Source organism: Nothobranchius furzeri, chromosome 17, assembly GCF_043380555.1.
Source record: "Nothobranchius furzeri strain GRZ-AD chromosome 17, NfurGRZ-RIMD1, whole genome shotgun sequence".
NCBI classification, from domain to species: Eukaryota; Metazoa; Chordata; class Actinopteri; order Cyprinodontiformes; family Nothobranchiidae; genus Nothobranchius; species Nothobranchius furzeri.
The window spans coordinates 55,128,977-55,141,913 of record NC_091757.1 but is presented as its reverse complement, the minus strand read 5'-3'; the positions used below and the strand labels follow the sequence as shown (position 1 = coordinate 55,141,913).

Here is a 12,937-nt window from a genome sequence, read left to right as displayed (position 1 = left end):
TGATCACTGGAGCAAAGTATTCGGCGGCTGTGGCATGGAGGTACAATAACATCTCATATTTTAAAAACTTGTTTGAGTTTAGTTTTTTCTGTGAAAACACGAAAGGAATAACCCGTTGTCCTCTTTTCTCTTCCTGTTTCTTTTCTTACATGTTTGTTAAGACTATTCTGGAGAAAATGGGCATCCAGGGGAAGGTGACAGCGATAACCAGCTTCTGGAGCTGATCAGGGAGGATATGAGGCTGCAGAGGGAGGCAGAGCAGCAGGGGCACAGGAGAGAAGGAAGAACTTTGACAGGCTTGCTAGAAAAAATGGTTAAGAAAGATTAAACATGTACATATAAAAGAAATATCTAAATAAAATCAGTTCTGTATTAAACTCTTGAATTTTATTTTTGTTTACAAATGAGAATTGTTTACTAGAGGGTATCCCGCTGGGTCTTAAAGTCTTAAAGGGTGATAAATCGGTTTTGGTCAAATTAAGACCCTTAGAAAATATTAAAAACTATTATCACATCTTTGCTCAGGCTCAGCTTGTCGAAAGTATTTTCTCCGTCTCATCCACCTTAGTTACACCATACATTTAGTTTAAAGTTAGTCTAGTTTAATTTGTTTAGTAATAAATCTTTAAACTTTTAAACTCGACTCTCTCTTCTGTTGTCTCTGAGTGAAGACGAGGTTGTTATCTAATCCCTGCAATCAAAAGTTCCAATCTTCTGGTTTAAAGTACCCACAGATCCATAAGGTTGATTTCATATTTCCTATGGAATCTCATGTCTTATGGCTTATTAAATAACATGTAATTTAAATCATTACATTGTGTTAGATGAAAAAACACAAAGACAACATGCCACGATGAGGGATTGATTTTCCATGATATTTACCACTTTTCAAGGGAATAAACAGGGTTTGAATTACGGGGGAGCTAGAGGGAGAGCGGCTCCACTGAAATGATGATGGGCTCCACTTGAAGCTCAGGCAGCTGCATCCTTCGCACGGCCATAGTAACATTCTCAAAGTGGTGCCACGATCGTTCATGTATGCTTATATTCTCTGGTACTTTCTGTCTTTTGTTCGTGCCTGATGCGCTCTGCCGATCTGTGTGCCTGTGAAGACAGAAGCTAGCTGGTGTTTGGCCGTTTGTCCTGACACATGCTGTTGTAATGTTTTTAACCAGTTTATGAAGGAGTTTCCAAAACCAAATTTATGAAAGGTTGCAAATAAGAACTTCCAGTTAACTCTGTTGAAACCCTTTTCTGCGTCAAGAGATAAGATACTAGTTTCTATGTTCTTCCTATAAAAACGTCTATCAAATTAAGTCATCTACGTGAATTTGTGGACAAATGCCTCCACTTAATGACACCAGTTTGGTCGGGGTGTATTGTGAAAGGGGTTATCTTCTCTAATCGTTTTGCAAGCGCTTTACCAATTATTTTGAGATCAACATTAATAAGAGAAATGGGCTGAAAGCTAGTAGGAAATTCAGGGTCTTTGCCTGGTTTTAACAGGAGACTAATGTTGGCTGGATTCATGTTCGACTGTAGCCAGCCATTTTCTTCAATTTCTCTCATCATTCTGAAGAATGTTGGAGCCAGAATGATCCAGAATTATTTGTAAAACTCCGCTGGAAATCCATCTGGACCTGGAGCCTTCCTATTGGGCATGGTTTTAAGGGCTCCCTGGAGCTCAGCTGATGTTAGTGGCGAGTCCAGAACTGTAGCTTGGCTGTCCGATAAATTAGGAAGCGTTATCCTGTCAAGAAACTGATTGATCTCATTATTTGATGGGTTTATCTGTGATGAGTACAATGTTTTGTAAAAGTCTGTTTATTCTTTCAGGATCATACACTATATTCCCGGTTGAGTCTTTAATAGCAGATATGGTAATTTTCTCTTCATTTTTTAAATCTGGTTAACTAAGAATTAGCCTGATTTATTAACATGTTCAAAGTTTTCTATTCAGTCTTTGTGCTAAAAATTTTATTTTTTTGTCAATAATTCCATAAGTTCTAGTTTAGCTTGACCTATTCTGCTCTGTATTTCTTCTTCTGGGGAGGCCTCCAAAGACATAATACTTTCTTCTAATTCCTAAACAATATAATCTCAAAGCTTGAGAGACAATAGGTATAAAGTCAGTCCAACAGTGTGATAAATGCAACAAGAGTTGTTAGAAGTTCACATTTTATGTTTTTAAGGGTGCTTTATTTTATAAAATAAACAAACAAAACGATTTTGCAAAGTAGGACAGAATGGTTATTGTAGAGCTAAGTTTGCTTTTTCTTTACAAAACTCTCCAAAACAGCTGTTCTGTTGGTGGCAGGATCTTGACAGTCAGCACTTAGCGAGGGAAAAAGTTTTGCTGCTGAAACAAATAGATAATCGTTGGAGAGCACCTAGAGCCAATCAGAGGCAAGAAAGGCGGGACCTTATGACGCCCCCTGGAAGCGTCTGCGTGTACCCTGGGAAAAACTCATGTAATTGGTTTTCTGTCCACCAGAGGGCAACATACATCCCCATAAAAACCTATTACTGCAGGAAAATAAATGCAGACTTTTCCTTCGTCAACACCTTGGTGAAACACATTTGACAACACCGCAACCCAACCTAGAGAAAGGGGCTACACATAGAGCTGTGAAAATAGAATTATGAATTGTCAAAATTTTTGACAGCTTTCCTGAGTTTACTTTAGCAAGTTTTTGTTTAAGAAATGTGATTTAAGTCCAATGTCAACTCCTACTCAGTTTTAGTGATCCCCATTTTCAAAATAAATCAAAATGATAGAAAAAACTGAATGAAACCTCGTGTTCTTTTGATGTTTAAAAGGGCCTACATGGCATGTGTTGTACAGGATGGGGGATTAGCTCAAATGGTAGAGCGCTCGCTTAGCATGCGAGAGGTAGCGGGATCGATGCCCGCATCCTCCAAGTGTTTTGCAACGATTAAAATTTTCTACTTTTATTTCTCTTAGGGTAATTCCGATTCTACGATAGTAAACATTTTAATATCTGAATGCTAAAAGCTTTGTTTAGAGCTTTTTGTTTAGTAACAAAATAGAACTGTAGTGCTTTAATAGAAGCATTAGTAAAGGATATGGCTCAAATAACATAGATGGGGGGGGGGGCATATAAATATATATGCATATATATATATATTATATATATACACATATATGCATATTTATTTATACATATACATATATACACACATATACATATATATAGTATATTTTTTTATTTTATTATTTTTTAAAGTCTATCCTGTGGTTGCTCTACATCTTTTACAACAGCACCGTCTGGTGACATGAAATGGAGTAGCATTTGAGAACTGAAACAAAACATGTACAGTCAGCAAATATAAAATTATCAACAAAACTGTGTATTCCATGTCAACAAATGGCAGATATTAGTAAGTAGAGGGGGATTATATAATTGATAATAGTGGAGGGGTTTGAATGTCCCAATGATCCGAGGAGCCAAGTTGTCTGAAGCTTTATGTCTCTGGTAGGGTCACCCATGGCAAACAGGCCTTAGATGAGGTATCAGACAAAGTTCAGTTCTATTTTTGGATTTTACCCCACCTCAGGTCTGGATAATCATCAGAATTTTCCCCGACGCCGTTTTGGATTTTTATCTGGTTAATTTCCTGGTTCACCCTCCTCCAAGTGCCGACCTGATCTCCTCCACCTCTCGCTCCCTCTCCAGAACCACACCGGTCCGGATCCCATTCCTCATTCACCTCTACCGCTCTACAATCATTACCTGAACTTACCCCGGCTCACCCCTCCCACACGCTTCTCGTCTATCTAAGCCACATATGTCAGACTCAAGGCCCGCGGGCCAGATGCGGCCCGCGGAGCATTTTTATGTGGCCCGCGAGATAAATATCAAAAATATACGGTAATAACGTGTCAGTGCTGTTTTTATTTTATAACATCCAGAAATATGAATGCTATCAGTGCTGTTTTCTTTTCTAAACTTGCAGGCACGTTCACCAGTGTTTAAAATGTGTTTTGTTGAGTTAAAACAACAATGAAAAACCTCCGTGTAGCGTCTTTCTGTCTATTTATCTTATGTCATGGCCGTACATGCGCTGTGCGCCGGAGACCTGCATGTGGCTGCTGCGCCGCGGCTTGTATTCGAGTGCGGCGTGTGTGTAGAAAACCTTTTTTTTGATGGTGCGGCTTATATTGAGGTGCGCTCTATAGTCCGGAAATTACGGTAATAGTGATGTAACGTTCACAAACGAATCAAATCTTTTGAACGGTACAAACACACAACACACAAACAGCATGGGGGAGGGGGGTGTAGAGGAAAAGAGCAGAAAAGGCAGAGAGGAAATGGAGGACACCAAGTGGTTAAAAGAAAAACTACGAGGCGCGGACCGGAGTGGAGAAACAAGCGTCTGGTCTGAACTGAGGAGCAGCGGCCGAATTTCATGAGCGCTTTGCCTCCCGGTGCTTCGCGGCGCTTCGGCGGCCGGTGTGTCCCCGGCGTTAGGATTCCCCCGGCAGAGCTGGCCTAAGTGGCTGGGGAGAGGGAAGTCTGGGCTGCCCCACGACCCGACTTCAGATAAGCAGAAGAAAATGGATGTATGGGTCAACCTCTTTTGCTGATCATAGATTCACAAACTCACAAACTGCTGCTGAGTGAGCCAGAGATACTGGCTACAGACTGTTGAAACATTTATAGGTGGTGTTTTAAAATAGGCACCAATCGGACCAGGGAGAGCTAATTAAACCACACATCCTGCAAGGATCGTGGATAAAAACTCAGCTTCAGATTGCTCCTCCTGACCAAAAAAGCTCCTTTCACATTCCATAAACAACACCCCAGACATCTAATCTTGCTCTAATACCCCAAACCATCTATACAAGCTGCAGAAATTATCGTCAGGGGGAGAATAGGAGCTTTCCCCTCTCCTGAAACTCCTGTCTCACCTCTTGATGTGTTCCAATTAAAAGAAACCCCAGTCTGTCTTCCACAGGAGAAAATCTGCATTTCATGAAACCACCTGATCCAGACAGGTTCAAAGCCAGCCCTAAAGCTCAATTCTCCTCTCACTCTTCCCTGGTTGTCTTTTCCACGCCTGTCATCTCTCATCATTCAAAATCCAAATATTTATCCCTCCTTTTCTTTCCAGCTGAAAGCAGAATTAGGCCCGGCTAATGAATCAGAAACCTGAAAGCAACGTGAGTGAGGCACGATTACGGAGATTCAAACTGGGAACTGTCAGGACGACAGACGATTCAGAGATGATAAACTTAGCCGGAAGCAAAATAAAGCAATTTTTCCCTCAGCAGGGAGCATCCATCACCAACTCCTGTCTCCTGCTGCCTCCCTAAATAGGAGGTGCAAACACCGCACCCTGAGGTGTCCCCACCTGTCTCTGCAAACCATGGAAGGATCTGGGACAAAAAATAGACACCAGCAGATTTACAGCAGCATCAGTAGGACAAAATGAAAATGAAGAAGAGAAGAAGGTGAATGAGGAGGAAAGAGGGTGAGAATAAAAGAGGAGCTGCTTAGGGATGGGTACCTTTGACATTTGAATCGATCCGGTACTAATTGCCGGTACCTAGGAATCGATACCGGTACTTAACGGTACCAATTTTCGATACTTTTGAATGTTTAATATTTTAATTCTCTTTTATAATTAAATATATATTTTTCTCAATATATAACCATATTTGATAAATATCACGATAAATAACATACAACTGTTTGTATTTTAACATCGTCCTTGTAGTTTTATAAGCTGATAATTAAACTGAATCAAACATCTTTACTGTGAACTAAATTTACTGTGTATCTTCATTCCTTTTGCCGTCCTTTTTCATTTGATTTTTCCTACTGGGAAGTTAGAATTTCCCAGGAGAAAGCGAACGCACCATTAGATGATAACAATGGTGGCAATGGAAGCTAACATATCAAGCTAACGTTATCTTAAACAGTTTATTTAGCTGCTGGAGCAGATTAAAACGATGATACCTCACACTTAGATCGTTGTCGCTGGTTTCATCTTCACCCAATCACCCGTCGCATTTAGTAAAGTGAAGCCAAACTTTAGAGCGCGTTCATGTTCTTCTAGTCGGAAATTCGGAGTTCCGAGGAGAAAGCGATCGCACCATTAGCAAAACGGAAGCTAACATATCAAGCTAACGTTATCTTAAACATTTTATTTACCTACCGGAGCAGATTCAGATGAGGATGTCTCACTTAGACCGTTGTCGCTGGTTTCATCATCACCCAGTTACCCATCACATTTAGTGAAGTGGACCCAAGCTTTAGCGTGCGTTCTTTCTACCATGCTGCTCTGTTTACAACTGGCTCGCAGCGACCGACGACATAACGCTCTTGCGCATGCGCAGCTGTCTAGGCAAGTTCTCGTTATGAAGGACGGGTACCGAAACGAGGCACCGTTTCAAATGACGTGAATCGATGCTAGGTCGGTACTATGGAATTCGGTCGGTACCTTAAAAAGTACAGAATTCGGTACACATCGCTAGCAGCTGCTTCAGCTGCAATAAAAGAAGACAGATAGAGCAGGACTAAAATTCTCATAATATGTAAAGATATTACGAAACTAATCTTTCTGGATGGTTCTGCTTGTTAAAATGATGCAACTTTTCCACGCGGAGCCGTGCGAACGTCGCGGACGCGTCAAGCATAAACCAAGCTTTAGCTTACTGGATATGCTGGTTTCCTTGTTGCTAATGAGTTGGGATGCAGCAATTAGTTTTTCAAAGTTTTGTCTAATCCTTCAGATTGTTTTTTTTTAACTGTTTGCCTGCAGCTTTAAGGACAACCTCTTTTTAGGAATGAAACAGAACAAGGAGCTTTATTTCATCTTAAGTGCAGAGAAAAAAGAGATTGAGCTTTGGCTCTCATCAAACCCTCATCTCGACTGTGTCTAAAAATAGCTGAGCTGGAGATACGTATCAGTGCGGAGGGTGGTGGTCAGTTTGAGCGGGATAAGGGCGCACGCTGACAGACTGACGCTGTACTTACAGCTCGGAGTTTGTGGAGGAATAACCTCCTCCACTTCCAACCAAGTTGCTTATTGTTACAACATGAGAAGAAAGAAGGAGAAATCGGATAACGGAGCTCTGCGTGTGCTCAGCTTCACTGCATGACAACGACACAAGAAAATTCTGAGAGAGGAAACCGGAAGAGTGAAAACAAAATGTGAAAAAAGGAAAGAAAAAGGCAAAATAGAGCAAAAATAGAATAAAATACAAAGATGAGGATTAAACAAGAAATAAGAAAAATGAGTCAATAAGAGTCAAAGATGAGGAAAGAAAGAAAAGCTGGAGGATCTGATGACTGATAGTGCTGCAGCTAAAATAGTCACAAGAAGATAAAAGTGGAAGGATTACACAATAACTTCAAAACAGCAACACAGAGCACTCAGCAGGAAGGGCGAGCTGCCATTCCAACTCTGCTTCTTCCTGTTGACAATAAAAACCTTCCATGTGAAGTCCCAACTGGACCACTGGATGGAGCACCAACCCAGTTAAGGAAAACACCTCATTAATCCCACAACACATATTTTATAACAGTCCTGCAAACCTGAGGATGAAAACATCTTAATTATCCTGATTATGACATGAAATATTACATTTCTTTGCTTTTAATTGAGGTACTTATTTAGTGGCAGAATCCTGGGGCAATAAAATCATTTGTAGCTATGAAATGTGTTTATGCAGCTAAACAGTCGAGCTTTGTGATCCAGAACTGTGTGTTTGTTAGGTATTTTCTACATGTTCCTTTTTGAGTTTTAGAGAACGTCCGCTCCTGTAAGCTCATTGTTATCTCTGTTATCTCTGGAATGTGGTGTCCTGGGAGATGAAGAGCCTGTAAGTCTGTAACTTGAGAAGACCCGCCTTCTTTGTCCTGTTTGTCAATAAAACCCCTGTGAAACTGAGGAGCAGTGTTGCCAGATGTACAATAATTATCGTATTTGTACCATAATTTTGGGCTCTGTACGATGTACGATCAATAGTTTCAAATGTACGATAATTTCACATTGCATCTAGTAACACCGTCTTTTGCTGTGGCTTTCCCAAGTCAATTACATAATTTTAAACTGTTCTGAAGTCAGATTTCACCTCAGTGCTTACAGGTATATGCTATTGTGTCTATTACAAAAACTGACTCTGGATCTGTACAATAAATAGCCCAATCACATCGATAGGGCCTACTCTCGCGAGAAGCGCGCCAAGTTAAGTCTAAGCTAGAAGGACAGAGCGACGAGACAATGGCTTCTAATCTTAAAAGAAAAACCAGAGAAGGGACGGATGAAGGTAAAGCAAAGCAACACCGGACACACGTTTATCGTCCTGCGTGGGAGTTATTATCAAATTTATAATGTACGATAATTTGTACTGAAAAACGATAATTTAGGCCTCTCTGTACGATATTGTGGGATTTTGGATCTGGCAACACTGCTGAGGATTGACAGAGAGACATGGGAACAGCTCCGGAGGGGGTTGACCCAGCGTCTTCTCTCCGCTGTGTGGCAACTCGGTGTAAAATGAAATCCTCTTTGTGTATGTGTGTTTATTTCAGGTTAAAGGGTCATGGAAAATACGAATAATCAATCTAATTCCTCTGCGTGTGTCATCCTTTAAGGTAATATGGGATATATAAAAAAATTACCTATCAATGTTGTTCCTACATTTTCCTACACAAGAAAAAGGCAAAAAGAAGAATTATGGAAGAATTCAGAATTTGGTGATAATCTGCGTGTGACTAGATCTCTGTTTACTTGACCCCGAGGGCAGCTGCTCCACACAATGGACTCAGCCAAGCCCACGGGGGCCTCGGCGGGCCGGCAGAGATCCATCCGTTCGGGTCAAAAATCAATCTTTGTCTGTCTCAGACTCTGTGCTAACCACACCGTGGGTTGCTCCGCATTCTCCCCAGATCAGTCTGTGTCTCACCTTTGTCCTGCGGCTGTGTGCTGGCGATGATCCATTTCACCAGGCAGCACTTCATTAGAGCTTTCCTGGAGAACCGCGGCTTCTGCCACTTCCCAGAACTCTTCACTCTGCCTGGCGCGGGCTCCACGCCGTTGGCGTCTCCCAGCAGGCCACCGTCGACCATCTTTTCATCGGCCTGCTGCAGGAGGAACAGATCAAAGGAGACAAAACAGCAATTCCAGGTCATTAATCAGATCAAGACGTTTAGAGAAAGCTGGAAATTATGTGTGTGACTACAAAATTGTAGCCTTTGATGGAGGAGTGAGGTTCAAAATGTGTTTTTGGTGCACAATATTACTTTAAAGAGGACATATTATGACATTTTTCTTTAAGCTACAATGGCAAATTTGGATAATAAGTTGTCTTAATTTTTTAAATACCTCTTAACAACATTCTAACGTAATATAGCTATAAATATATTGTAGAGATAATTTTTTTTCACATTTGTCTAAAAACCTCAACCAATAAAATATTTCAAAAGCAACTATTGGGCCATGCAGTTGTCGGTCTCGCCTGTCATGTTCTGTGTCCCTTTGTTCCCCAGCCCCTCCAATTCCCACTCCAGGTTTTCCTCTTGTGTCCCATTATTATCCCCAGCCCTCTGTAGACTTCCCTCAGGTGTCCTTCTAATCATTCCCCATTCCTGATCAATCTTTATTTAGTCCTCCTCACCCGTCTAGTTGTTAGTTGTTTATTTTTTGCCCTCAGTCTTTAGGTTTAGTTTCATCCTTGTGTTATAGGTTAAGGTTTTCTGTCATTCTGCTTGTTTCTTTCCCCTCAGTTAGATTATTGTATTCACCTGCCTTCCCTCCAGCTCTCTCTACTCACACCTGTCACCTGTTTCCCTGATTGTTTCCCTCTGTGTATATAACCCTGTCTGTGTCTTTCAGTGTTGTTGGATCATTGGATTCGTCAGCGTGTTTCTGTCCTCCTCGTGTCCTCCTGTTCCGTTCCCACGAATTAGTTTTCCGTTTGTTTTGGTAAGGTTTAAGTTTGGTTTGTTTTTAGTGCCCTTTTGGATCTTGGCACCTCCTCCTTTAAAATAAAAGATTATTTTTTGAAAACTCCTCCTGCCTCGAGTCGTTCTGGGTTTTTCATTTTGGTTTCCACCTCCTCCGCCCTGACCGTGACAGAGCCAAACCTCCGCACTTCCCTGGGTTCTTCATTCATTACGCACTTGTGTATTTAGTACCAGAACAGCACTGATTTAAGAGGCTCGCCGTTAAATAATGTCAGAGAAGGAGAAGCAGATGGCTGCTACCACTTCAACTAGGACCAACTACCAGAATCCCTAAAAGAAAAACACAATTTCAAATCACGAAAAACAAACAACGTTTGGATGTAGACAACTGTGACTGGTGTTTAGGACTATCTTGTTTCCTCTGGCAATGTGGGCTTCTGGTTCTGGTGGACGCAGAACCAGGGAAGATAAGGGTGAGTGTTCCGTGACCGTGTTTCAATTCAAAACCTATAGCAGCTAGTAAATACAAATTGTGTTTATGAAGTTCATTGCATAAAATCTCTCTCATAAAGTGACTTCAGCAGTTGACATCTTGAAATTTTAAGTACCTTCCAGAATGAGCCGTTTCAGGGCTCAGTCATTTTAAGAAAACAAGCTGGAGCCGGCCACACCCACCCATCCCCTACTCAGGCTGTTATGAGCCAAGAAGCTCCGATATCTGGGAGGGACTCGTAGTAGAGCCGCTGCTCCTCCAGCTGTAGCTCTCTGTTGCATGTGAGAGATGGTTCTATTGCAATTTCCCCTTTGTGATGTCACAAACCAGGACTTTTTGAAATAGCTCATTTTAGGCTGATAATTCATAAAACCAAACATTGATTGAAAGTGGATGGGTGTATTTTTTTTCAAGTTTGGAGTGTTTGAAGAGGCAGTAGAGACCTACATGGTGGCACAAAGAATGCAAAAGATGAGCTTTGTATAATAGGTCCCTTTTTTAGAAAAAATACTTTTAACTCATTCACTGCCATTGACGACTAAAGTCGTCATTTTAGATCCAACCGTTCACCGCCAATATTTGCATTTTTTTACTGTTTGAGCATCGGAACGAGTCCCCGCGCTGAGAGAACAAACATCTCAGCCCTGAAGCCGATCTTCATCCGCATACGTCACACGTCACGTGATCAGGAAGCAGAACAACCATGTGTTAGGAGATCGTTTTGGGTCGTTCCTGTAAAAAAAAAAGTGAGGCGGGAACCGGAAAAGCATCTGCCGATCACAATTCGACAACGGATTATGAAAGAACGGATAACGCTCGAAACACGCAGATTCTTCCTGATGTAAGAGGTGAGTCTCCTCTTTGTTTTGGTTGTTTTGGCGTCGACATCATCCTAGCACGCAACGTTCTGTGACTCTTAAAAAAACAGTAAAAACGGTGAGAAACGCTGGCAGCGAAGGCCGTTAGTGCTCAGGAAACGGCTGGCAGTGAATGAGTTAACCTTAAAAAATGTTTGAGGAAAAACAAAGAAAAGTATTTCCATTCGCAAAAAGAAACACCCGATTTTTCAATATTATTCTACATATTCTGTTTCTTTTTAATGATCATATAACGAATACATTGGAGCAGATTTGGTAGATTCTTCATATGCTGGGATGATTTTCATTCAGACAATGAGATTTCTTTTGATTATTTGCAGCTTTTAAAAATAATTCCACCATTTAAACGAGGCTCTGTGTTTGAATCTACATCAAAAACTGCAAAAAAACAAACAAACTCCACAATAAAATGTTTTATTGTTTCAATGAATATTAATAATAGTCAAAAACGGACTAAAAAACAATCCACATTGAAAAAAAGCTGAAAAATATTGATCATGTCCACGTCTTTGAGCTTGCAAGTGATCTGCAGGCAGCTTTGCATCAGAATTCAGGGAGATGGAACGTCTCAACATTTTATAACATCGACCTAAAAGCCCGACGCTGTTTGTTATCCTCATGTGTCTCAGCATCCAAGACCAGCTCCCTCTGGCTCTTTCACATTCACAATTTGATTCTTCTCCTCAGAGCAGAGAACACTCTCTCCTTATATATATTTCAAATTCTTTAAGCATCCTTTCAGTTCATTATCATGTGATTTGATCTGATGTGAGTTGAGCTATGAAACTCTGCAGAAACTCTATTAAGCTGCTGATTATGCATAAACTCACAAACACCGACGCATGTATGAATAAAGATAAAAGAGGGGAAGGCAAAAACAAACAACAGCTCTGTTTATTCTGTTAGAATAGAAAGGAGGGATGGTGACGGGAGAGCAAACACAAACACGGAGGACGCTCAGTGGCTATTTGATCCCACGAGAGCCTGATCATGCAAATCCCTGACTGCAAGATATGAGAAGAAAAAGTTCCTGGAAGAACTGGAGTTAATTAGCATAACGAACCGTGGCCTATCTGAGAAGTAAAGGACAGCCAGAGGATGAAGGTGTAACCGGATTACAGGATACAATAAGATAATTAAAAGAAAAAATAAACAAATGGGCCAATAATTAGGTTCGGGGAGAATTGGAGGTTGTTTAAGAATGACTGGAGTCACGGGTATAGCATGAAACGGTTTATATACTAAATTTTAATAATAATGGGAAATATAACACATAAAGATAACACACAAAAACAGATGAAAACAATCGACAATAGTAAAATGCTCGGTATGAGATTTGATCATATGAGTCACAAGTCAGCCGGCGTCAAGTCAAATCCCCACGCTTGGGGTGAAAGTCAGAGTCCGGTGGTGCGATTTTTTCCTACCGCACCGTTGAGATTGTTCACAGAAGAGAGCAGTCTGCTCTTCAGTTACTTGAGATGTCCTGGTTCGTTCAGTGGTTAAGGCTCGCCATCTCCCTCGTCAGGAAGAAATCCAGTTCTCGTTCCAAGTGAGTGATCATAGGAGTCGGGATCAAACCCAAGAAAAAAAAAAACCCAGCCTGTAAACAACAGGACTGTTAGCGA

General features: G+C 41.0%; 1 protein-coding gene and 1 non-coding gene across 6 annotated transcripts in view; one reads left to right on the top strand and one right to left on the bottom strand.

The window, feature by feature from the left end:
* Positions 1-12,937, bottom strand: part of kcnip3b (Kv channel interacting protein 3b, calsenilin) — an 81,036-nt gene that overhangs the window by 34,507 nt on the left and 33,592 nt on the right. For all 5 annotated transcript variants that reach the window (XR_011517025.1, XM_054731618.2, XM_070546184.1 and 2 more), the window contains one exon: positions 8,939-9,116. Coding sequence is in view for 4 of the 5 variants with exons in the window: in XM_054731618.2 (XP_054587593.2) it covers positions 8,939-9,116 (178 nt within the window). In the remaining variant the exon portion in view is untranslated. The remainder of the gene's footprint in view (positions 1-8,938; positions 9,117-12,937) is intronic.
* trnaa-agc (transfer RNA alanine (anticodon AGC)) lies at positions 2,849-2,921 on the top strand. The gene has a single exon. It is a non-coding gene; the product is annotated as a tRNA-Ala (tRNA).